This window comes from Benincasa hispida, chromosome 3 (genome assembly GCF_009727055.1).
Source record: "Benincasa hispida cultivar B227 chromosome 3, ASM972705v1, whole genome shotgun sequence".
Classification (NCBI taxonomy): Eukaryota; Viridiplantae; Streptophyta; class Magnoliopsida; order Cucurbitales; family Cucurbitaceae; genus Benincasa; species Benincasa hispida.
Window position 1 is genome coordinate 25,763,301 of NC_052351.1, and position 26,059 is coordinate 25,789,359.

General features: G+C 35.1%; 1 protein-coding gene and 1 pseudogene across 3 annotated transcripts; one reads left to right on the forward strand and one right to left on the reverse strand.

Annotated features, from left to right (window-relative positions):
• Window positions 1-17,346: 17,346 nt before the first annotated feature.
• LOC120074312 (protein CPR-5) lies at window positions 17,347-21,356 on the forward strand. Of its 3 annotated transcripts, XM_039027397.1 has the most exons (6): window positions 17,347-17,848; window positions 18,645-18,701; window positions 19,428-19,463; window positions 19,604-19,873; window positions 19,952-20,338; window positions 20,598-21,356. In XM_039027397.1, exons 1-6 carry the CDS (start codon window positions 17,384-17,386, stop codon window positions 21,129-21,131), a joined length of 1,749 nt encoding a protein of 582 aa, XP_038883325.1. In that variant the 5' UTR covers window positions 17,347-17,383; the 3' UTR covers window positions 21,132-21,356. The 3 variants fall into 3 exon arrangements, with proteins under 3 accessions (XP_038883325.1, XP_038883324.1, XP_038883326.1); XM_039027396.1 differs by having other exon boundaries at window positions 19,604-20,338; XM_039027398.1 differs by having other exon boundaries at window positions 17,646-17,848; window positions 19,376-19,463; window positions 19,604-20,338.
• A 353-nt stretch (window positions 21,357-21,709) lies between these two features.
• Window positions 21,710-26,033, reverse strand: LOC120072647 (annotated as a pseudogene).
• Window positions 26,034-26,059: the final 26 nt, after the last annotated feature.

Genomic DNA, 26,059 nt, shown 5'->3' on the forward strand with positions numbered 1-26,059 from the left:
CCAACTTTTGGAAATCTCCACTTTGAATTTTGGTTTTCAAAAAATGATTTCCAAAATTAGTTTCTAAATAACACTTATTTAATTTGATTTATTAGTTTTATAAAATTAATTCAATTAATTAATTTTTTAAATAAACTAATTAATTAAACCTTTTAATTAATTTAATTAATTTAATATATAATATTAAATTAATAAAAAAACAATTCCATCATAATGAAATTAATATTTAAATCATATTCTAAACATTAATCGTTTCTCCAATTTCATTTAATTTTGATAAAATTAAACATTTCAATTGTATCGAACACAATAAATCGAAACCCTAATTGAATTTGAACTTTTCAAAATCTAAACCCTAATTTCAAATCTTATCAAGTTTACTCAATTTACTAATCCAAATTACGAGCTAGTAGAGGGATCTTATGGACCTACAGATGATGAGCTCCAATGACTTGTAATTAATTGGTTGAACTTTTTAAACCGAATTAATCACTATCTGTTAACTGTCAAGACATTTCAATATAGCTTGATAGTTTCACTCTCCTCATTGTAGATATATTTCTGTCCATTTTAACCATAATCAATAAGTCAATTCTTCACAGGTTGTTCGTATTTATAACTAGGTCAAAGATTACTGTTTTACCCCTATAAATACATCTTGCTCCTTAAGCTCCCACTGATCCTCCATTGAACAATTGATTTATAGTCCAAATTATAAATCATAACTCTCTCTTCCATGAGAAGGCGGGGCCCATTGTTCAAGACAAGGCATCAATGTTTAAGAGAACAACACATCTACTAACCCTAAATCGGGTAGGAGCGAATTCCATATTGCAAAGACATGTCCCCAACTATCTATCCAGTCTTATCTCTAAAATGGGAGGCTTATTGAGCAGTGTTGTTGGACTACTCTCACCTATGAAAATTAAAGGATAATTCTGAATAAATAGGAGTTCATAGTTAGCTCAGGATTAAGATCGAGCTACCTTAGGTCATTGAGTTTAAGATAGTTAGTTTTGACAGTAAACGGTTGTTATAAAGAAAAGTGACTATTTTGAGATCCAAGTCTTATGCAAACTCATTGGATGCCCCCACTCACACGTCTCTGCATAAATGATTTTTGGATCACAACATTCATATCAGTATACTAAATGGGCCCCGTCCAATAGTGTCACCAGGATGAGGTACCCAATCTCATCCATATACTTATAGACCATTTTGGCTACATACTAAAACTTGATCCATTTTTATGTCACTCCATAAAGTTAAAGTATTCATGTTATAGTCATGGATTTGTTTATTGGATTTTCATAAAAGGATGCAATATCAATAGTAATTTATTGAATAAAAAACTCAACAATATTTTTATTGATAAATAGAATATGTTAACAACATTTATGAACTATGAGTTTAGGCCATTCCCAACATTTAGAACTAGAAGATAATGAAATTGACTTAGTTCCAAGGGATGCACCCTTGTGGAACTTTTTGAAATGGGAAACACTTGCCTCTCCTTCTACCGGTCCCTTACTTTTCATAAGAGATCGATAAGTTTGTAACTCATTTAGAATGGTAGTTATGGTGTACTCTATTTTATTCATAACCGTATTGCTGCGAAATTGAAGAAAACTCTTTGAAAGAGATTCTAAAATAAAGGACACTTAACTCTACTCGTCGATGACCGCACCGTTCGTCTTGGCAACATTGAAGTGGACCATCAGATCGAGAACATGTTCTCTAACAGATTTGTCTTCCACCATGCGCACATTATAAACGTACTTGAGGGCCTCATGTCGAATCGGAGAGAACGATTGCCCAAACATCTCCTGGAGGGACTTCGTGATCTGACATGCAGTGATCATGGCCTCGTGTTTCTTGGTAAGAACATCAGACAGGCTTGTCAAGATATAGACTTGGACCTTGTCATTGGCCTTCAGCTAGAAGTCATAAGCATTCTTTATTACTTAGGATGCATTACGAGCGGAATTGGAGAACGCTCCTCCGTTAAGATGAACTGTAGATCATCTATAACTAGAACCACATTCAAGTTACATTTTCATGTTGCATAATTTTTCTTGTTAGTTTTTCGTTCTTAAGCAAGGAAATTATTGTGGAAGACATGCTAAAACGTATAACGAATAATTGATCGTATTAGTTATATTTGTCTAAACCCATTACAAAAACAAGTATCCAATCAATTTAACAAAAACAAGTAATCAAGAACCCTAATTAAACTATTAATTTAGTTTCTGCAATGATACTTAAGAGATTTAGGACAACAACCACTGAAGGATGATCAGCTACCCTTCCCCTGAATTGAGACAATCTCAGCTAATTACTAATATCAGAATAACTCTTATTCCTATAGTTCTTAGCTACTGTTGTTTGATCAAGGACTTATTTACCTTCTTAATTCATCCTGTAAGTGTGACCCTACCATTTTTCAGATCCCATAGGTACACTTCAACAGGCTACCGTAAGGAAAGATAACTGTTGAAGATTAACCTAAGAAACTCTATCCTTTACTGGAGTTTGCTTTGTTCCGAATCCTATGATTAAGCCCTTCGAAGGGATGATCACTCCAGGATGACAAGCAGGTGGACCATAGGACTCTCACAGTGCAACCTAATAGAGGAGACCGTAGGATACATTGGCATGCATCCTTCTCCCACTTACTATGAATACTTTCCCTGTTCACCTTGGTATTGACCGGTGCAAACACTTTCCGAAGGGAGACCACGCTCTGGGTGATATGAAGCCGAGTATAGATTTCACGATGTGAACTCTTAAGGACGTAAGGGCTAAAAATTTGATATATCCCACATACCATTTTTTGCCCACTAAAGTATTTTACTATTTTTAGGATTTTATTATATTTAGTTAAACTCTTACTAATGGATCTATCTAAGTCCTTCTTAATTTGCTCAATATACACTTGTATTGAATATTTTAACAATATTTGGTTTCTTTTATTTAACTCTTTAATAAAATCAATCACCTATTTCATGTTTATAAAATATTTATCCAATTCACCTTCCAGTTTGATTCCCAGGTGGAGGTGTTACGTTTCCATCAGCTTAAATACCCTCGCCTAGACAGAACGTTCCTTAGACAAAGATCCCTTATGGGCAATTATTTTATAAATTTAATCTTTTAATGAAATTCATTTTAATTCTATTAAAACAAATTAAAAGATTAACCTATTTCTAATCTCATTAGAAATACTTCCAATATAGGTCTAGTTGAATTAATTTTAAACCATTTAAAAATAATTTGGACCTAAGTTTGCATGCAACTCTTGATTATAGTTTTTAATCTATCTTATTAAACATAACACTTATATTTTAATGTAGTATTAAAACCTATAATTTGCATCTAACGACGTCGATCAAATATAACACTTATATTTATCCAAGTGGTATCATACTCAATGCAATGTTTCATTTTCATTGGAAAACTATAATAATTATATTTGTCATCCATGGAAAATAAACATGCATATTCATCAATCCACCATACATTATAACATTTATAACTTTGTATGATGCATGAACATGCTTAATTAATCATACATCAAAAGAATACAACACTTATATTATGATGCATGAGCATGCTAGTAAAATCATGCATCCATAAAATATAACACTTATATTTAATCATGATGCTTGAATATGTTTATCTTAAGGTGAGATTTTGAATCTATATGACATACATTATGTAATATAAGTTCAAACATTAATTTAAACATACATCCAATGCACAAAAAATTAAAACAACAAGTATTGGACCAAAATTTTGACGCCCTAAAAATTAGTAATTTAGTTAATAAAAATAAATAAAATTACATAATAAAAGAAAAAACAGCTACAAACATGGAATTGAGATTCGAACCCACGATCGCCAGACACTCGTACGCGCCTGAGAAGTTCGGAGCGTTGCAAAGCTAAGTGGCAGCATTGCAACTCTACGGATGAATGTTTTTCTCCCTTGGACCCCTAGCATCACAACGCTTTGATAGCAGCGTTGCGATGCTACAGTCCAGAATGTTCTATTTTACTTAGTTTTGCCTCGAACTTGGATCGAAAAGCTCCATTTTCTCACCGATCTCTTGAGCAACTATTGTTCCTCGATCGACACAGACTTACAGACTCGATAGGAAAACATAAATGCCCAAAAAGATGGGCCCTTACATTTTAATTAGATTAAAATGTAAACTTAAGTGGAGAAAATTGTAAACATCCAATATTGGAAACCTTCATTCAAAAAGAGATTATAAACCCACCATTCTACATTGATTTTGTTTCCAAAATGTGAAAAAAAAATGCAAGAAATTGACTTTGATACCAATTGTAGGGATTGAATCCTCAGCAGAAGTGTTAGGATCATTTTGCATTTGGTTTTTTCATTTTATAAGAATCAAAAACAACAAGCAAAACATAGAATAAAAGGATAAACATCATACATTTAATTTTACAGCATACTTTATGAAGGAGTAGCAAAAGGGAAAAATCATTGTTACCTTTGTAAATTCCCAAGCTCCTCGAAATTCCTCTGGATCTTCGTACGAATGTGTTCTTAAGGATCACCGATACTACCACAAGAATAACCTTGTTATTCTCAAGGATTCCAAGAGTTGGATGAGTGATCTCCAACCGGCCTTGGAAGAGGAAGAGGTAGGAAGATTGTAGAGAGGAATTGTAGAGAGGAAAATATTTTTGTGGAGGCTAGGGTAAGTTTTTCATAAAAACCACACTTACCCTAAATGGGCTAATAAGATGATTATATAAGGAGAAGGGGTACCCCTTTTCCAAGTAATTTCCTTTTTACCCTTGGTGTCAATTAGTTAAATAACTCCTTATTTAATCAACTGGAACATTAATTAAATAGTTAATTAAATAATCATACATTAAATCTAATTTAATATATATGGTTAATTAATTAATATATATATAAACATCACATGTTTATATTCTTTCACCTCTCTATAATTACATAATTAATTAATTAGCCATTAATTAATCAATTAAGTAACTATATTAAATCATATTTAACATAGAGTTAATTAACATATAAATATCACATATTTATATATACATCTATTTAGGAATCTAATTCATATAAATATAATATTTGAATCTCATTCAAATATAACTCTCTTACATAATTTGAATTATATATCACATCTATAATTAATTATATACTCACATTAATATACAAGCATCGTTGAGTGATTCGTCCATATCTTGTTCAAAATTGGTAATAAGCTTTCTTCGTCTTGCGTTCTCGGTAGGTGGAAAATACTTTTTCATGAATTTATCTACTACCTGCTCCCAAGAAGTAATCTCTCCTAGTTCAAATAAATAAGCCCATTTCCTAGTCTGATCATAGAGAGAAAATGGGAACAACGTTAGTCGAACTTCTTCAGCAGAGATGTTCGGGAACACAAAAGTATTGCAGATTTCAATAAAACTTCAGAGGTGGGCATGCGGATCCTCGCCACGCCTTCCTTCGAATTGACCTGCAGTCTGGATCATTTGCAGCATCATCGGTTTCATCTCGAATCTACTTCCGTCGAGGGCAGGCCTCATGATTCCCAGAGAGAAATCATAGAGGTTTGGCGATGCATAGTCCCTAATGGGCCTATTGCGATCGTTTGCCAACAGAATCGGATTCGTCATGACATTATTATCATTTGGTGCTCCTCCTCCAGGCTGCTCCGCCATCTCTTCTTTATCGGATTGTGGTTGTTGTTGGCAGTCTCGTAGTCTCGTTCGAAATGTTCTCTCAATCTCCGGGTCGTAGTTCGCCAGAGATTGAGAGTTTTGCAAAGAAGTCACAAAAATTACCATTAACAACTATTTTGTCGAAGTCCCCGGCAACGGTGCCAAAAACTTGATGCGTTATTTTTATGAATGAAAATATGGATGATATGCGTTGATGGATTGCGTTGTGCATTCAAGTTTCCCCAGTAGAATTCAAGTGTAAATTCTCCTGAGTTTCCTCGTAAGTCCAGGGTCGATCACAAGGACTTGATAAAATAGATTGCATTGATAATGTTTATGAAAACTTTGTGGTAACCAAGTAAATAAATAAAGTGTGAGTGTGTTGTTGCGTTGATGAAAAAGAAGTAAATAAAGATGGCGGATTTGAGAGAGAGAGTTGCGTTGATAGATGCAATGAGTATGCGATAAACGGGTTGAGAAGATCTTTAGCTAGCGTTACTCGGGAATGCGTCAAACTTTGCGATCATGTTACAACCATGCATAACAAGTCATTTCCCAATGTAAATGTGATGCTCCTAAGTTTAGGACGCATGTGTTGAATGCAAAATGTCCATAGAGCTTATCCCTAAGTCACTACTCTTGTCCTATGCGTTGATGTAAAATGCATGAAAGCAAGGTGATAGCATACAATCATATCTTATTGCTAAGATGCATGTGATGCCTTAATAACAAATAGTGCTCATTCCTAAATGTCTATCTCTCATTTATGCATTCTAATCTGGTTCTTCCAAACCTAGATTCTGACCTGACCTTCCCAAGTCTAGATCCTGTCCTTAGACTACCCTCCCGAGTATCTCTAATAGACGGATGAAGCATACATAAACAAGATAACCGCAAAGAATGAAGATTCCCTAGCTGTGCTAGCTAAATGCTTCTCAACCCATTCAACTAATTTAACTACTCATGCATGAATTACAGAGAGTGAACAGATATAGAGAGAGACATTCCATTCTTATAACTGATTTGAGTACAAAATAATAATGAAAAATAAAGGTAGAGAGTCTGGTAGAAATTCCTTGCTGACCGAGGCTTTTTACACTGAATCTCTATTCTGATCTACAAATATTCTCGCTTCCGCAGGCATCAGCCCTCTCTCTGTCTTGGCGCTTCCGGTGCATTCCCAAGCTTGTCGGAACGATCTATCGGCACACCTTCTTCCTCGCGTCTGCCTTAAAATGAAAGAAGAGTATGGACAGAGATGTGAACTTGTAAAGTGATGAAGTAATTGACTGCTTAACCCCTTTTCTAAAGTATGCGCTTGGTATTTATAGAGTTTCCATGGTGAGGCAGATTCTCTCTCTCGGTTGTACAGATGGGACAACTTTAATTCCTGACTGATGCGCCGGATAATTGTCACTGATAAAGTTGAATGTACTTCGTGACCGTTATCGGCTGTCAACTTAATTTGGATCCGACTGCCGTCAGCTTTCTATCCCATCGCTCTTAATTGTCCTTTCACCCGGATGCACTCACCATGTTGCGCTGACCAAGTTGTGATGATTCTTCTTGGGCGAATGTTTGCGAGCACGATCAACGCAAAGTCTTACGGTGAAGTTGCGCTCGACCAATGTATGCTTATGATCGCAATCTCTGCATTGCATTAACGTACATTCTGCACAAAAATGTAAAGATCAACTGCTCTAATGCGTTGACACATGCGACCGCAATATTATAGAATATATGCTTAGTGGACGTAATTTAACATATTTCATCAACGCAATCCAACATTGTTTAAGAACTTAGTGCTATGATAACATGCATTTATGCCCGTTATCAGTAGTCAACAGTGTTACATCTAGTGGTTACTATGTTACGGTCTGATCTTATGTAAACTCATTACATAAGATACCTTCATTCGCATGTCACTTACATGAATGCGTTGGATCATTGTGTTTGTATCAAATACAAAGTGGATCGTATCTATAGTGTTAACAGAATAAGGTACCCAACCTTATCCCTATACTATAGACCCTTTAGGTTGTATCTTAAATATTGATTCTTATGGTCAGATGCATCACACATAAGCTCAAAGAGTTGCGTCTAGTCAAAAGCAACCAATATGGTGCAGTTGTTGATGCATTCTCCAGAGCGTCAACTACTTGTTAGGAGTTTTCATAGAAGATATATGGTCTTCAGCTTCCAGCAGCGTGTCGAGGGGTCTGACGATTTGAGAAAATCCCTTAACAAACCATCTATAAAAGCTTGTGTGCCTAAGGAAACTTCTCAATGTTTTCTTGTTAACAGAAGGAGGCAATTTCACAATGACATCAATTTTCACTTGATTCACTTCTAGCCCTGCCTTGGATGTCTTATGTCTTAACACTATACCCTTAACGACCATGAAGTGGAACTTCTCCCAATTGAGGACAAGGTTAGTCTCTTCGCATCTTTTCAACAAAACTTCCAAGTTTAAGAGACAGGCATTGTACGAACACCAAAGACTAAGAAGTCGTCCATGAAGACTTCCACCGTTGCTCTAAAAAGTCGAATAATATGGCCATCTTACATCGTTGGAATGTACTTGGCACATTGCAGAGACCAAACACATGCGCCGAAGTGCAAATGTCCCATAAAAGTAGGTGAAAGTTGTTTTCTCTTGGTCCTTGGGCACAATCATGATCTGGTTATACCTTGAGTACCCATCGAGAAAACAGAAGAATTCATTCCAAGCCAATCTATACAATAGCTAGTCAATTAAGGGTAAAAGGAAATGATCCTTCTTCGTGGCAAGCTTTAGTTTTCTATAATTCATACAGATGTGCTAGCCTGTTACTATCTTGGTTGGGATCAACTCATTTTTACTATTGCCGACTACAGTCATCCCTCCTTTCTTTGGAAAGCATTGAATAGGGCTCACCCAGCTACTATCAGAGATAGGGTAAATGACTCTTGCGTCAAACCATTTAATTATCTCTTTCTTCATAACTTCTTTCATTATGGGGTTCAGCCTGCATTGACATTCAATGGAACCTTCCTTTCCTTCCTCCAAATGGATTTTATGCCTACAATATGTGGGATTGATTCCTCGTATGTCAGCAAGCGTCCATCTGATAGCCCTAATATATTTCCTTAACACTTGCAAAATAAGATTTTCATCAGCAGGGCTCAAAGTAGAGGAAATAATAATAGGTAGAGTGTTCTTATATCCTAAATAAGCATATTTCAAGTTAGAAGGTAGGGTTTTAAGTTCAAGGGCAAGAGACTCCTCAAAAGAGGGTTTTCTTTTTGTCATTTCTTTATTGCTTAAGTCTAGTCGTTCGAATTTTATAGTCATTGCGATCAGTGCACAAGTGTCTTCCATCGCACTCGATTTTTTTTTTTCCTCAGCTTCAAAACTTCCATCTCATCTTCATCAGACTCATCTTCTAATTCAACTTCTTCCACAAATTGGAAAGATTCTAGCTCACAGGGTATTTCAATGCGTTAAACACATTGAACTTGACTTCTTGGTCATCGACTCATATTGTTAGCTTGGCATCGTGCAAATCAATCGACGCTCTTTTGGTAGACAAAAAAGGTCGACCAAAATAATGTGGATGTCATTATCAACTTCATAGTCAAGGATGATGAAATCAGTTGAAAATATGAACTTGTCTACCTTGATTAACATATGCTCTAGCTTGCCTTCGGGATGCGTTATCGAGCGGTTTGCAAGCTGCAAAGTCATTATGGTTAGTGATAACTTGTAAAAATACAAGTTATTCTACCTTTTTTATCTAAAAAAAATAAGAAAAAGCCCTGAACATGTGAAAACTTGATAAGGAATTCATGAAAATAATTGCATCATGCGATCACACACACACACAACCTAATCTATCTACAAAAGGTTAAAAATCATGCTTTGTTTTGTGCAGAAAATCTACCGATGTGAACACATGTGTCTCAATGCTAATATATGATCACATAGTTGCCCAAGTCGGTGGCTTCAGGCGATGAGATACGACATGACGAGTGGGCGGTGGAAGTTAAATCAAAGGTCAAGATGGTAGCTGATAAGAAAGCTTCATTGTAGAACCAATGAACTTCTGACATGCAGCAGGCGGCGCATCAGGGTATGGAATTTAATGCACCTTATCAGCACAATCATTTGTAAAAGAGGAAAAGTTGCCTTTGAATGCCTATAAATACGCCATGAAATTGTCATGCAAAAGACACGAGGATAATCCTCCGAACGCCTATAAGTATGCCATGAAATCACCATCCAAAAGACATGAGGATAATCAAAAGAAAACTCTGCAAAAGTTCCACTCTGCTTTCCACCATTTGAAAATCTTGAGGGAAAACTCAAGAATCACTTCTAGAGACAGAAGAAGAACCTCATTTTCAACACTCCCAGTGAAGCAGTCGTTGATAAAGTCGGAGAAAGCAAGAAATTGCACACCATGGCTTGTTTCTCTATCTCTCTTTCCTTATCTCAGTGTATTTATATTGCATAAACGTTGAAATACCTCTTTCCTCAACATAAATACATATTCTATTCATTCCTCATCCATCTTTTCTATTCTTATTATGAGTTCCTAAACCATTTAAGGGTCGAGAAGCATTTGGCTAACATGAATTAAGCAATATTTAAACCATGCGTTCTCCTTGTTTTATGTATACTTATTGAAACGCTTAAATAACTCGAGAGATTATTCTAAGTAGATTAAATCTAGGTTTGAAAGAACTAGAGATTTAGAACTCATAAAACAAGAAGAGAGGTTCTTTAAAAATAAAGAAATATCTTTTGCAATATACACTCATCACATGCGTCCTAGAAATAGGGTATTATGGCCATGTACACTGAAAGATGTATATTATAATATTGAGTGTACTACTTGAATGCATGAGTTATATATTCGTTGAGGGAGTGTTAGTGAATATTTTTCTTCTCGACCCTACCATCTCTTATTTGAATTTCACATTCATCGCATACGTCGTTTCACTTAAAGTGTAAATCTCGCATCCATTACTAAAATGAATCTTAGAATTAAAATAGCATCAAAATCCATCACCTATTTAGTGTTCAGTTTGCGTCAAGATCAAAACATTTTAATTGATTTCTGTTCAAATTTTGAGGATGGATTTGAAGTTTGAAGAATAATAGTGTGTTGTCCAGCGGGTTGAGGTTGACTTCAATAAGAATTTGGTAAGTATTAGAAGTATATCTTGAATGCCCAATAGATATTGGGTTTGTTCCATTGTTACCCACAATATTTTGGCCTTTTTGGTTCAATTTTGGTGGATAGAAGTTGGGTTTTAATCCTTAATTTTTTATATTCGTCTAGGTTGGATTCATTACTTGGAGTGAAAGAGGATTGGATTTTAGTTACACTTTGGGTAAGGTTATTTGGTATTGTTAAGGATTATTTGGTTAATTTGATGTTTGAATTTGGGCATTAAGTGTCAACTTTAAGTTTGGTTCCTGATTTAGGAAGTGGTTTCGGATTCAATAATTTTACGTGGTTAGTTTTATTTTATTTGGTTTATTACTGTGGTAAGTGATACTATTACCGTGCCTTCGTGCCAGGTGTCCTAGTTCAGAATTATCATGTAATCTATTGGATTTTGGTAGCATGAATTGGAATATGTGTTACCCTTTTTTATGCATGAAAACTATGAGGATTATGAGCATGTTAAAACTATACATTATGTTATAATTTGTATTGTGGGACCACTTATGAGATTTATGTTTGTGATGTATGAACTATTGAAGGTCCTTGAGCGAAAATGGGATCGGAACCAAATCCCAAAATTTACAGAACATTTAATTTTACAGAGAAACATACAGAATGTCATACAATTAATATAAAAATACAGCATGCTCGAAAAAATGAAGAAGAGAATAAGGAAAAGGAAACTTACCATTAAAGAACATTTTTTTCACATATCCTCTTCACTGTAAAATCACGAACTTGAAAAACTTTAATTTTCCAAATGGCCACCACCAAAATGGTTTCCCTTGTATTATCTGGGATGAGAATCCATGAGTGTGTGGACTCTGGCTTTTTGGTGATGGATAAAATTAATTTAGAAAGAAAAAAGAAAGAGTGATTGGGAGAGCTTGAGAATATTATAGAACTTTTCTGTAACCTAACCCTAGGATGAAGAAGATGAAGAATTGATTCAACCCCACTTCTTTGGCTTCCATTAATGTAGTAGAGAGAAAAGGGGGAGAGAGTTACAACCCCCTCCCTAAAATTATTTTCAAAAAATTAAAATTAAATAAATCAAATTAACTTTAATATATATTTATATAATAACCATTTTATCGTGTAATATATATTAAACTATATGTTATATCAACTATAACATATTACATATAGTTTAATATTGTATCAAATACAATATAACCTATAGTTTAATTCTCTCAACAACGACATTTAATATAAATCTTAGTTATATGAATCCAATTCACATAATTAATATGATTCAAATATTTAATTTCTCTCAAATAAACGTTATATTATAATGTATCAAATACATTATAGTAATTATATCATATATAATTAAATTAAAATAATTATATCACATATAATTAATTTGAAAATTTTAAATTAATTCAAAATTGATTCTCATAAATACCTCGTTGAGCTATAGAGGAGACCTATTGGACCTGCATCAACAGTACGTGAATAATTAATTAAACTCTTTAATTAAATTATTCACCATCCTTAACTGTCAGGCACTCTACTAAAAACCGACAACTACACTCTTTGCACTACAATTATATTTCTATGTCCAATGGATATAACCAATCACAATGCGATGACCCTTCACAAATTGCTCGTAAATACAACTAGACCAAAATTACCGTTTTTTCCCTGTAGTTACATCTAACTCCTTAAGTACCGCTGATCCCTCTAATGAACAATAAATCATAGTACAACTATGACCAAACCCCTCTCGGGCAAGGAGAGGATATGGCGCAACATTGTTTAAGCCCCAGAATCAATCTTTAAGGGAGCAATTTATCTACTTATCCCGACATTGGGGAATGAGTGAATTACTTCTTGTGTAGCTGTGTTTCCAGCTCCCCACTCANCTACTTATCCCGACATTGGGGAATGAGTGAATTACTTCTTGTGTAGCTGTGTTTCCAGCTCCCCACTCAGACGAATCCCCAAAATGGTAGGCTTATTGAGTCGGCGATCTGGCCACTCTCACTCATACAAATAAAAGGACCACCTTCATAGACAAGAGTTCACAACTCACTCAAGATTCAGTTCATGTTACTTATGGTCATCCTGGTGAAATATAAGTCTCAATTATGAACGACGTTATATAATGAGACTAGTCATTTCGTAGTCCAGTTTTATACAAACTCCTTTATATAGAATATCTCTGCTCACATGTCTCCACATGAATGATCAGGATCAGATCACTTGTAGCACTTTACGACAACATCTACAAAGCGAGCCATACTCGTAGTATCACCAGAACAAGGTACCCAGCCATATCCATTTACTACAGACCATTTAGGTTATCACTTAAACACGATCCACTTGTATGTCTCTACATACATGTTTAAGCTACAAGATAACCTTGGATGTTAGTTTATTGGTTTGTGGATTAATGCAACTAAATGTCAAATAAAATACCTCAATTTGTATTAAATAAATAAATTGTTTGTACAATACAATTATAAACTACAGAACCCACAAGATTTAGGGCATCAACTCGAACATGTGATGCATGCTAGATCAGTAAGGTGATCTACCGTCTCGCCAGATGCATGTTTTATTTCAGTAGACCAACAGGTCCAGTTTCATGTTTGACATGTTGGGGTTGATGCTCTAAATCTTGTGGGTCATGTAGTTTGTAATTGTATTATATAAATAATTTATTTATTTAATACAATTTGAGGTATTTTATTCGACATTTAATAGTATTAACCCACAAGTCAATAAACAAATATCCAAGATTATCTTTTCTAGCTTAGACATGTATGTAGAGACATACAGGTGGATTGTGTTTAAGTGATAACCTGAACGATCTATAGTAGATGGATAAGGTTGGGTACCTTATCCTGGTGACACTACGAATATGACCTGCTTTGTAGATGTTACAATCAACGTAAATTTCTACAAATGATCTGATCGTAATCATTCATGTAGAGACATGTGAGCAAGGGTTTTCTATACAAAAGGGTTTGTATAAGACCGGACCACAAAATGAATAGTCTCATTATATAACACCGTTAATAGTAGAGACTTACATTTCACTAGGATGACCATAGGTGGCATAACCTGAATCTCGAGTGAGTTGTGAACTCCTGCCTATGAAGGCGGTCCTTTGCCGACTCAATATGCCTACCATTTTGGGAATTCGTCTAATTGGAGAGCTGGGAACACTGTTACACAAAACGGAATTCACTTCTTCCCTAATGTCGGGGTAAGTAGATAAATTGATTCCTTAATGGCTGATTCCGAGGCTTGAACAATGTGGTGTCACACCATCTCTTGGCTCAATAAAGGTTTGGTCATAGTTGGACTATGACTTATTGTTCACTAAAGGGATCAGTGGTATTTAAGGAGTTAGATGTAACTACGGGAGCAAAACGATAATTTTGACTCAGCTATACTTACGAGCAATTTGTGAAAGGTCATCGCTCTGGTTATATTCAATGGACACAGAAATATATTTGTAGTGCGAAGAGTGCAGTTGTCGGTCTTTAATGGAGTGACCAACAATTAATGGAAGTTGGATATTTTATACTCAACATTTATGTTTATATGTTTTTTTAGGTAAAAGCAAGGATACTCAGACAACTGACAAGAGGAATTTGCGATAATGTCAAATGGAATAGTCAGACGCTTTCGCATATGAGTTTTTGTGTCATTTTCAGGGTTTATTGTTTCCTTTTCATGAACTTGATCTTAATAGAGTTTAGATCTCAGGGATTTTTTTTTTCCAGTTAATTTTCCTTATTTTAAATTTTATGTTTTAGGGGTACCCTTACTCAAGATGTTATGAAAATTTGAGCAAAAAACTTTGTTTTGATTCTTTATTCAATAAAACAATATGTTCTTGTTTTAAATGCAAATGTTTATGTACACGTTTATGCATGCATGAAATAATGGCCTTATCAAGTATCTTAGAAGTTGGACCGTTAGTTTAAGTCTTCGCAAACTTATCAACGGAATAAGCAAGGGCATTACAAGAACATTGGACAAAGGAAAAAACACGACTCAAATCCATTTTGGAGTGAAAGCAACAAATTTCAGCATCAACAACAAATTTTCCCAAAATTAAATTGATCACTTGAAGACAATCAGATTCTATGACGATATGAGGACAATTCACAGAAATTGCAAGATCGAGACCTTATGATTTCTAGAGCTTATTCTACGGAGCGAAAAAATGAATTTGTAGGTGAATCGCTAAAATTGCTGCATCGATCCAGAGCAATCGCGGATAGCTAACCCTATACCAGTTGATGAATTTATTTTCATTCAATGTTTGTTTGTATTTGAATTTATTTTCTTCTTTTGTAACTAGATAAAAATATAAAAAATGTGTGGGTTCCTATAATAATATCACCTATTATATATATATATATATATAATATGATCATTTTCCTACCTTTTTTATATATGTTATTTTCTATCGTTCGCACGGTAGTTTTGAATCCCTATTTTAACCATTACAATCTATAAGTTTGTGGATTTATTTACTTTTATTGATTTTGTTTTTCTAAGAACTAATATGAAAAAGAGAGTATGAAAAAGAAGGGGGAAATATATTTTCTATTGTTTTGAATCTAGTTTCTATTTGATTCCTACACAAGTTTGTTTGATTCGCTACGCAAAGTATTAATTACAAATTATTATGAGAGAATACTTTCAAACATCATGAATTGGTCGCCATATGTGATCATTGGAGTTGGATGCCTAAAGGAGTCGTCAGAGGTGGTTGTCACTAAAATTGGAGGTCATATGTGGTCTTCACCTGAGTAAACCACATAGGTGATCGTTATAGTTAGCTATCGGAGTTAGTTGCGAAAGTTGATCTTCTAGATTTGGCCACAAAGTTGGTCAACGAAAATGACCATCTATTTGTGGAGTTATTGGAAATATTGGAGGAAAAGTTTGCTATTTTACCATAGTAAAACATGAGTTAAAATAACTTCTACTTCTCACTCTTTTAACACACGCCCCAAACACCTTATCCATTACTTACATTAATTATAGGACAAATATCAATTTATATCTCTTATATTTTAGGGTTGTATCAATTTAAACTCTGAATTTTGGGTTGTATCATTTTAATTCATGAACTTTGAGAGTTGTATCAATTGAAACTCCAAAGTTTTCTTAAGTTCGAAAAGAACCACATTTTTTTCATATAGGTACTCTTATATTTATCTTAATTTTCCAATTCTTAGTTTATATCAATTTTCTCAACAACTAAAATTTTAAGTTAAAACATAAAATACCACAAAATGCCACAAATTTCTAAAATTAAAATCTCCTCTAGAAGCATACTAAAACGATAAATAGTCAAATAAAAAAAAATATTTGATTATTTATCGTACATATAGGTGCTCTCATATTTCTCTTAATTTTTCAATTCTTAGCTTATACCAATTTTCTCAACAACCAAAATATACCAAAACACTGCGACGTTGAAAGCCCCCTCACGAAGCGCCTTAGAGAGCAAATTGGAAGGAGTGCCTCTTCATGCGTGTATATGAAATGGAGAGCGTTGCGGTGTTGCAAAGCAACTTTGCAACACTTGCCTAGCAGACTATCTCTGTGAATGGCACGAGACACAAGTGTCATAGCGCTTGCACAACACCGTGCCTTCCCTTGCTCGATTTAACCGTTTTACCTCTTGTTGCTTGCTAATTGCTCCATTTAAGCCTGAATTGCATTTGAAACATCCCGACAGCTTCTTTTGCTCGATAGCCTATCTAAGAACTAAAATAAATATTAAATTCCTAAGAACCAATATGATTTAGGCTGATTCTTTTTTTATTTCATTATTTACCGTTTTGATATGTTTCAAGAGTAGATTTTGATTTTGGAATTTTGTGAAATTTTGGGTATTTTATGTTTTAACTTGAAATTTTGGTTTTTATTTTGATTGTTGAGAAAATTGGTGTAGGCTAAGAATTGAAAAATTAAGAGATGTATGGGAGTACCTATATGAAAAAAATGAGAATATCTCGGTTCTTTTCGAACTTAAGAAAACTTTAAACAAATTGATCACTATGAGTATTTCAAAAAAATTTATTTCTAAAGTCATTTTTATCACAAGAAATTAAATGATTTTTATTCAAATACTAACCGTGGAGATATTTTTGAACTCTTATTGAGTTAAAGGTATGTTTGAAACGTTTCGAAAGTTCAGATATAGTTTTAAAATAAAATTTTAATAGTTTCAATTCAAAATTAATGGTAAGCATATTTTTTCAACTCCTTTTAAATATTTAAAAATATTTTTGAAACGACATTATTGACACAAAGCCTAATGCCCAAAGACAATTTTTTTTATTATTTAACCTAATAAAAAGACATTATTGACACAGTGTAATGTTCAGAAACAATTATTTATTATTTAACCTAAAAAGTATTTCAAGAAGGTTTCAAAAGAAAAAGGAAAAGGAAAAAAAGGGAATGTTCAAATCATACGCTTCGTCTTCCTCTCCCAGTCGGGTTGGTATCGACGCAGTATATGGTAAGTCGGTAACCGAGCGTCTGCATTTTGCCATGGATGAGCCCCCTATCAGTGCAACCAGTTGCAGCGCCTTCGTTGACGAAACCACCGACAACGACCGCGAAGAAATCGCGGCGGTTGATTCATCTCCGGGGAACTCAACCCGAACGCTTTACGACCCTCTGCCGTGCTCAAATCGCAATAGGAGGAAGAAGAAGAAGAAGAAAAGGGTTGTCATTGATAACGTCCAAGAACTTCCGTCTTCGTCGTCTTCTTGTTCTTCGCCCGCGAGATTGTTGCAGAAAGGCGTCAATTGCAAACGCCGACGCCCCAAGGTTTTAATTGCTCATCCGCGCCGTATCGATGGCGATTTTGAAAATGTGGCGTTTTTATTGGGAGTGTCATTCGCAGCTTTTGTTGCTCAGGTTCCGTCTTATTTTCCTGTTTCATGGGGTTTCTCAGGCTAGGGGAAATTTTGCTTCTTGGTTGTGTTGTTTTCGTTTTCATGCTTCTAAACGGTCAAGATTCTCATAATTCAATCTATTATGCATCATTTATGATTTTTCTTCTTCAAATTATTTGGAAAAAGAAGTTTAAACGTTGAAATTTAATTCGATTGCAAATTTGATTACCGTATTAAGATGAAGTTGAATGCGGCCTGAATTACATAGTGATGGGTGTCTTTGACCTATTTTATGAGAGAGATTCTGAAAACTAATTTGCCCCCCTGTATAGCGTTTATCTTGTTCATCATATTTTTAGGAGTAGTGACATGATAAATTTCTTCAAATTTTAGTAGTATCTGAAGAAAGGAGCATTCTTTTTGGGTTCATAAGTCTATTCAACTATCCATATTACTGTTAGAAGATATAGGTTGAAGTTAAAATTGATATGGGAGCTTTTTGTTTTCAACTTTATCTCTGACTGCGAACTTTGATTTAAGTGGGAAAGCGAATCTAGTGGCTTCCTAGTTCATACTATGGTTAAAATTGCAGAACTTTGATTATCACTGAGCTTTAGATGTAATACATTTTTTGGATATGGATGGAGTTGTCTGTAAACGAGTTAAAGCTAAAGCTATTAATTTCATGGACAACATATTATGATATTATGTTTTTTAGGACGAACCACTACGTGTTTGTGTGCTTTTGAGAACTGCTAGTTTTAGTTGTTTGTTGATATTCAAGTGGTTTTTTGTTTTTCTTTTTATTTTGACTCTAGGTGCTTGAGAGGCAGGACATGTCTGATGAAAGAATGCCTGTTGATCATCTCTCCGTGGTATGATACATTTCTTTATAATATGAATGCCTGAAGAAGCTTTGAAGCTAACTTACCTATAATTTTTTTCAGTATGTGAAGCAGTATTCGTTAATGAATATCAAGAATAATTTTAGAAAGTATGCAGGGTCTCAATGTCCTATATTGCTATGTTAAATAAGTGAATTGTGAAATGTTCTGCAACTTTTTGAAATTTAAAAATAAAAACAAAAAAAAATTAGGTTTTCTCACCATTTTCTTGCCATGGTTCTAATCTTTTCTAAATAAATATTTGAATTCTTAGCCAAATTTAAAAAAATAATAATAATAAAAATAAATAATAAAATAAAATAAAAACTATTTTTTTTTTCAAAACTTGGCTTGGATTTCGAAAACACTCTTAAAAAGTTGACAATTAAACAAAAAAATCAATAAGTGAAAATAGATTTTGTGAGCTTAATTTTCAGAAGTCAAATGTTTATCAAACATGACCTTAATATTCACTTAACTCCTTGGAATTATTTTAAAGTAGTGCATCAATCTTAATATGTTCTTATTCAAATAGTCGTATTTATAATGAATAGTTTGACTGCTTTGCTTCTTAGTTCCCACATTGTAGCCATAGGTGTGGTGTTATTCTTGATCCACTTGCGTTGATCTGGTCTGCTGAGTTTTGATTTTTTTTTCTGTTGAAGTCATCGTTATGCATTGACCCAAATGATGCAAGATCATCTTTTCTTCCTGCAGATATGCACTTCAGCTATAAGAGAATCTTTGGTCAATGTAAGTTTGATCTGTAGCTATAGCTATTGACGACTATTTCATTTTTACATGTTCTCTGTTATTCATTCAGCATTGCCCAGAGTCCAAGATGCTGAAGTCCCTTCAACATGCCTGTTCTTTAACCAGTTATATGGAAACAGGTCTTCGGGGACAAGCTTGATTGGTTTTTAAAGAAATTCGAGAAGTCATTTGGCAGTACGTTGAGAACTCTAAGATCAATCAGTGAAGCATCTGCAAGATATGGAGTGTATTCCTCCAGAAAACGCATGGAAGAAAATATCACAGCAGATCTGACCCCTGATAGGAAAAGGGATGTGGCAAGTAGCTCTGGTCCGGAAAAATGTATTGTGGAAGAATATTCCAGGGCAGATGCACCTGTTGATCAATTAAGTTTAATTGAAGATGTAAAGGAAAGCATTTCTGATTCATTTACTCGTGAGTTGCGTTTGTGTAGACTGAGAAATGATGTGGTTTCTGTTGCCCAACAGGCAGTTGGTTACCATAGTAAAGAGATAGCGGCTAGCACTGTTGAAAGATCTGTTGTCGAACAGATACGTGCAAATGATCTTAAGACAGTGGAGCTTGACCTTAAAGTGGAGGAATTAAACTTGATAAAGACACAGATTGCAGTCGGTTGTGACTTAAACAATCTTGAGAGGAGAAAATTGGCAGTGGACATGTCAAAAGCCTCTTTTGAGGCTGATAAGTTCAAGAATCAGTTAGAAGACACGAGATATTCGGAACTGCTTAGAAAGTGCATAGACTGTCTTGTTGCTGGTTTGTTTATAATGTCCGTGGCCCTTGCTTACGGAGCATATGTTTACTCATATCAAAGAATTTCTGAAGCTACTGCAATCTGTACACCTTCAATCCAGGCAAGTGTAGCCCCTTCTTCCTGTTATTCTTTCTTTCATACACTTGTAGATCTACAACTTGAAAACTGCATATGTTATGATGAAATTTGATTGTTGGTCCATGTACAATTTTCTAGAAGCCAGAGTTCAGATCGTTTCTACTTCAAATTTTGAAGAATCATCCTGTATGATTTTTTGTAGATGTGTTTTCTCATCACATATAGTTGGAATTAAAAGCATTCATTCAACGAACTTATTTGAGACTCTTTGCTCATTACAGGATTCCAAATCTTGGTGGATGCCAAATCCAATGGCATCTTTGAACTCTGGGTTGCATATGTTAAGATGTCAAGTTCAAGTTGCGAGCCGGATGGGGTTCGGTGTGATTATGATTCTTGCGATTGCTTACCTGCTTCTCCAACGCTCAGCAACTTCAAACCAGGCAATGCCAGTTACTTTCATCGTCTTGCTGCTCGGAGTTGCCTGCGGTTTTGCTGGAAAGTTGTGCATAGATACATTGGGAGGAAGCGGATTGCATTGGCTCATGATCTGGGAAACATTGTGCTTATTGCACTTATTTGCGAATATTTTTACGTCTGCACTGTTTCTGATCCTACACGGTCCGATTGAGGTTTCTCAGAGGAAAAATTGCCATGTGATCTTGCCATATTGGTTTCGCCGTGTTGTATTCTACACCCTTCTGCTTGTATTTATGCCATTGTTGTGTGGGCTGATTCCATTTGCAGGTGTTGGTGAATGGAAAGATCATTTTTCTCTTCTGGTAACTGAAATGATTGCAGCAGACGGCTACTGAAGTTTTGGGTTTTGCATTTTGTTCTGTTGTATAATCCGATTTGTAGGATTATTTATTTTGTATTAGTATCTACAGGAGCTCCTTTTAGTATCTACAGGAGCCCCAAAAGGAGATGGCTTTCGAGTTAAATTGCTAATTTATTGTTATTATTATTAATGTACGAATAATAACGATAACAACAGTACGTTGAGCCTCTATTTTTCTTCATTTCTTTCTTGACTCTCACACTTCGGCTGTCAAATATTGGTGAATGTTACGCTCTGTATCATAGTAATTATGACTTGAAAATTGAAGCTCGTTACTTTCTTTAATCTTTATCTCAAGTCAACAATGGTAGAGTCAGATTAAACCATCAATCTTTGATTGGTAAATAAAGGATGCCTAATGTATTAAGGTATGTTTGAATAAAGCTTAAAATTAAACATAGTAGTTATAAATATTGCTTTTTAATTGTAATGTTGCTGTAATGTTGCAAATATTTCAGTTGATTCAAAACTTTAGACTTTAGACTTTAGTAAGAATCAATAATTATGAAAATTTTAGTAGGAAGCCCAAAACTTTAGTAGGAAGCCCTTTAATTCTGCTGCAAATATTAATTATTGATTCTTCCAGTGTAATTATCACAAGAATTAAAGGGCTGATAGTTAGAACAGTTTTACAGTGTAAACCAGCAAGTAGATGCTACAATTGAATTCTAATGTTTCTATAAATACAGACCGACCCAATTGTCAAAGACAGGTAAAATTTTAGGGGTCTCCCCAAAACTTTAGTAGGAAGCCCTCCCCCACTGTAGGTTGGGGTGTACAGAGCCACTTTTACACATTCCTCGACTGGCAAAATGGTGTCTGGATCTAATCTTAAAGTCATGAGGAAACAGCCTGATTTAGCATCCTCGATCGAGGAATATGCGAGAGGGGTGGGCACCGAATTTCCCTCCAAGAGTTCTTAGTGAGAACTAAGTACTCCTTGAATATTTGGACTGCAGGTTGGATGACAATCAAGCAAGGTAAGAAACTTTTTTCCTTCTAGTCCGCAAATCACAAAACCTCATGAGCCTTTCCATAATACCTGTTTATGAATTGAACCTGAAGGCAACAACGGAGGAAACAGAATTAACGCAAAGGATTAGTATCAGCATTTCAGATAAAGATATTCTCACTAAGTTTGCTAAACATGTACAGGAATGATTGTGTTGTATGTATTATGATTTTATAGCTAAGGACCACCACTAGTAGTACTAGTTCTAGCCTATCTCTCATGTCAAAACCCCTTTTAACGCATTGGTTTTAGGGAACGCATTGGTTTTAGGGTTTGACAAATTATGGGTCAATGGTAAAGTCATGCCCAGCAGTAAGTCATCAATTCCTTCTGCCAAGTGGCCCAAGTCTTCACTCATGTATAAGCATTTTAAATATTGGTTCAAAATTAAAACACAAGATATGGTTATCTCAAGGAACCGAATAAGAGTATTGAAGATTGTTTCAGATTTCCTAGCGAGATTAGACCGTTCAAAACCAACGTTAAAAATTTGTCGTGTTACCTTAACGTTGGAAATATCGGGGCTATCTTGTGTCTGAACTGGGTAGAACTTATAGAACCTCATTTTCTCAAAGGCTGCTTTTGTTTCCTCGCTCATTTCTAGGCGCACCTTTTCACGAGCTTCCCTTGCCTAAAAGATGTACAATCACCAAAACTCCATTAAAAGAGTTGACACAGAGAGAGGGAGAGAGAGAGAGACTGAAAAATAATATTCATTACAACTTGCCTCCCGATTAGCTTTCTTTGCGTCCCTAACTTTCTCCTTTACAAACTCCTAACGAAGACAGCTCAAATATTATCAGTCAGGACCCAAAACTTATACTAGCGAGTGCTTTCTTTTCCCATCAAATACTACCTTGAAGGCATCCTTCTGATCTTCAGACAATTCTTCCTCTTCAATCAGCTTATCTGTAAACTCCTACAAAAGATTTGAGAAGTTTCACGGCAAAATTTTAACAGCTATCTGTGGTAATGTATTTGAAAAAGGAATAGCTAAGAAAAAGTCTCTCAAAGACCTAAACCAGAAGGCCACTTCTAGTACCTGAAGTTCATCTAGTTCCCAATCGAATTCACAGAAAATCTGCCGTACCCAATAAAATAGTTTGAATCAGCGAAGGACATCTTACATTATATATCACAAACAATCACAAACATTATGTTTCTCCCCATAATATCACAGGCTAAAATCTTACTGGCTTAGGTTCCGCTGGAAATATTATTTGGACCTCGATGCTTTGCTCCAGCTCATCTTCCTTAAAGGGCTGGTAGAAATCTGTCAAAAGAAGAAGCATTTGTCGAGCATATACGAAAGCTAGAGTGCCCTGAAGAACCAGAAAAGAGCAACGATTCAAGTCCTGAGCTAGCTGCTTTAGCCCAGTTCTCTCCTAATCGGACATCCTCCTCACAGAAGTAAATGGAACTACTTTTTCCTTCTAGAAGATTCAAACGGGTACTAATTGGTATGCAAACTCTCGACATAAAGCAAAGGAAGTCCTGAATAACTCACAAGGCAAGCAATATTCATATTTCTTGACACGATCTATCTTCAAATGCTTCAGAGCAGCCCTGTAATAGCATCGATCGTCATGTATTAGAAAATGAAATTAAAATTCAATACTTCTCCAGCAAATAAACGGAATCAGTAGCTGGCAACCTATATCTGCAATATTTACTAAGGGAGAATCGGTCAATAAAGGTTCGACATATGATTGAGAATTAGCATTCACAAACTAATTGTCCAATAAGTATTAGGTTTTTTTATTTTATTTCTAGTCATCCTTTTTTACTTAAATTATAAGTTTAATCTTTAAATTTTGAACTTTCAAGTCTGTATTAAAAGTTTGTATCTAAAAGATCTTAAAACTTCAAAAAATTGTCTAGTCAGCCCTCGGACTTGTAATTTTATATGTAATAGGTCCATAAACTTTTAAAGTGTAACTAGGTTTTCTAAACTATGGGTCTAATAAGTCCTAAATTTTTTTAAAAAATAACTAATATAAACACAAAATTGAACTTTATGTTTAATAGGATCCAAAACGTTAATTTTTATATATTAAGTTTACATATTTTAAAAAATGTCGAATAGATAAAAAATCCATTAAACATCAAATTGAAAGTTCAAAGACTATTGAACATCAAAATCAACATTTAAGGATCTCTAGATACTTTTTAAAATTATGGACACATGCTTGAAAGTTAAAGGACCAATAGATACAAGCCTGAAAGGTCAAGTACTTGACTCAGTAATTTAACCTTGTTTTTTTCTCCTTTTGAGGGGGCTTACAATGTGATGGAAGAAGATATTTCGTGGAAAAACCATTTACCTTCGTTGAGTGCAACAAAACATAAATATTTGGGATTTCAGCTTATCAACTCGCCTATCCCTGTAGAAGAATTGCATTAAGCCATGAAACAGAAGTTATGGATGAAATCCCGAAGGTGGATCACAAACAACACAAGAAATTCATAGGCAGTTGAGTAGCTGTCCTCAAGGGGAATGTAGGGCACCCAACCCATTTTCATCAGTTTCATGGGTATAATCTCTTCAGCCTCCCGTTGAACAGAGTTAATCCCAATTTTATCAGAAGGTGGGAAAAGGCGAGACGACCTATAGGACATAAAATCAATTAACAATTACTAGAACATAAAAATTAACAGCTTAAAATCTAATAGTGGCCACAGTCGGTTACCCCGAGGAAAAGAAATACACCAGCCAATACAGAAAAGCAATTACATGTTAATTCACTATAAGACAATATTTTGAACAACTTACGGCAACGACTACAGGAATGCAGATAACTTTACTTTCTCCCTTGAAAGAAACAAGTTGTGCTGCAGTAAAAGAAAACCACATAAATGGATGCGTAGAGTTCTTCAGATTAAGAGATGAAAAGTAAAAGGAAGGCTCCAATTTTAAGTTGCTTACGCTCTGTAGACCCAAATAGATAGACCTTCTCCCCGTAAAGCTTTCCCCCTTCTTCAAATGCATCCTGAACATTATAAGAACTTTACTTTACATCGTTATAATAACTATAAACAGAGTAATACATCCAACATCATAGTCAAAGAAGAATTGGGTGGGGGGGGAATGCCGCCTTCCACAAATCTTCCTGAAGAAGACAAGTAGGTAAGCTCGATCAGACATTATCCACTACAGATAACATACCGAAGCACAAAAATCAAAAGAGCCAAGGAGGAGAACCCCTTCTATGCACCTAGCGCACACATCTACCACATTTAGAATGAGCAATAAACTCCTCAAAAACCAAAACATTCAACCTTATTACAACAGCAATCTTCCAGAGGTTGGAAAACACATGTAGTTATCAGCTACCACAAATAAGCGAACTGCAGAGGCACACTCCGGAGAGTTGCTAGACTGTTCTATTAGCTTAACAAAGTTGTGCTACTATAACTAGATATTCATTGATTTCCAAGTACTCTATTTTTCTGAAAAAAACCCAAAACTAGAAGAGAAAACGCCTCCAGTTTGGGATCAAGACCAAAGACTTGAAATGCGAAACGCAGAGTGAAAATGATACCAAATTGCGCATATCCTCCAAGTACTCCGGTACGGAGTGAGGTTTGGAAGCCTTGACTCGCTTGGGTCGATTGGCTGCAGTACCGGAGGTGGATTCTTTACGGTTCTCCTTCTCCGGACAGTCAGCCTCTTCCTTAGTGGCTTTCCTCTTAGTTCCTTTCCTCATCGCGTTGGAAGGAAGCTGAGAAGATACAGAGCGAGTGTGAAGAAGAGAGAAAGAGATGAAGTGGGAAGCAGCAGATCCGGATTCGAACAGATGAATAATGAGAGAGAGATGGGGGGGGATTGCTTCAATTTCGGAGTCAATGAGCGTAAGATTAACTCAGAACGGTCCCAATTTGAATGAGAG

Excerpts from the sequence above, each read along its gene's own strand:
- LOC120074312 (XM_039027396.1), top strand. The coding sequence starts at position 17,384 with ATGTTCAAATCATACGCTTCGTCTTCCTCTCCCAGTCGGGTTGGTATC. Across the intron at positions 17,849-18,644 it reads TCGCAGCTTTTGTTGCTCAG|GTGCTTGAGAGGCAGGACAT; the intron begins GTTCCGTCTTAT and ends TTTTGACTCTAG. Across the intron at positions 19,464-19,603 it reads TAAGAGAATCTTTGGTCAAT|GTCTTCGGGGACAAGCTTGA; the intron begins GTAAGTTTGATC and ends ATATGGAAACAG.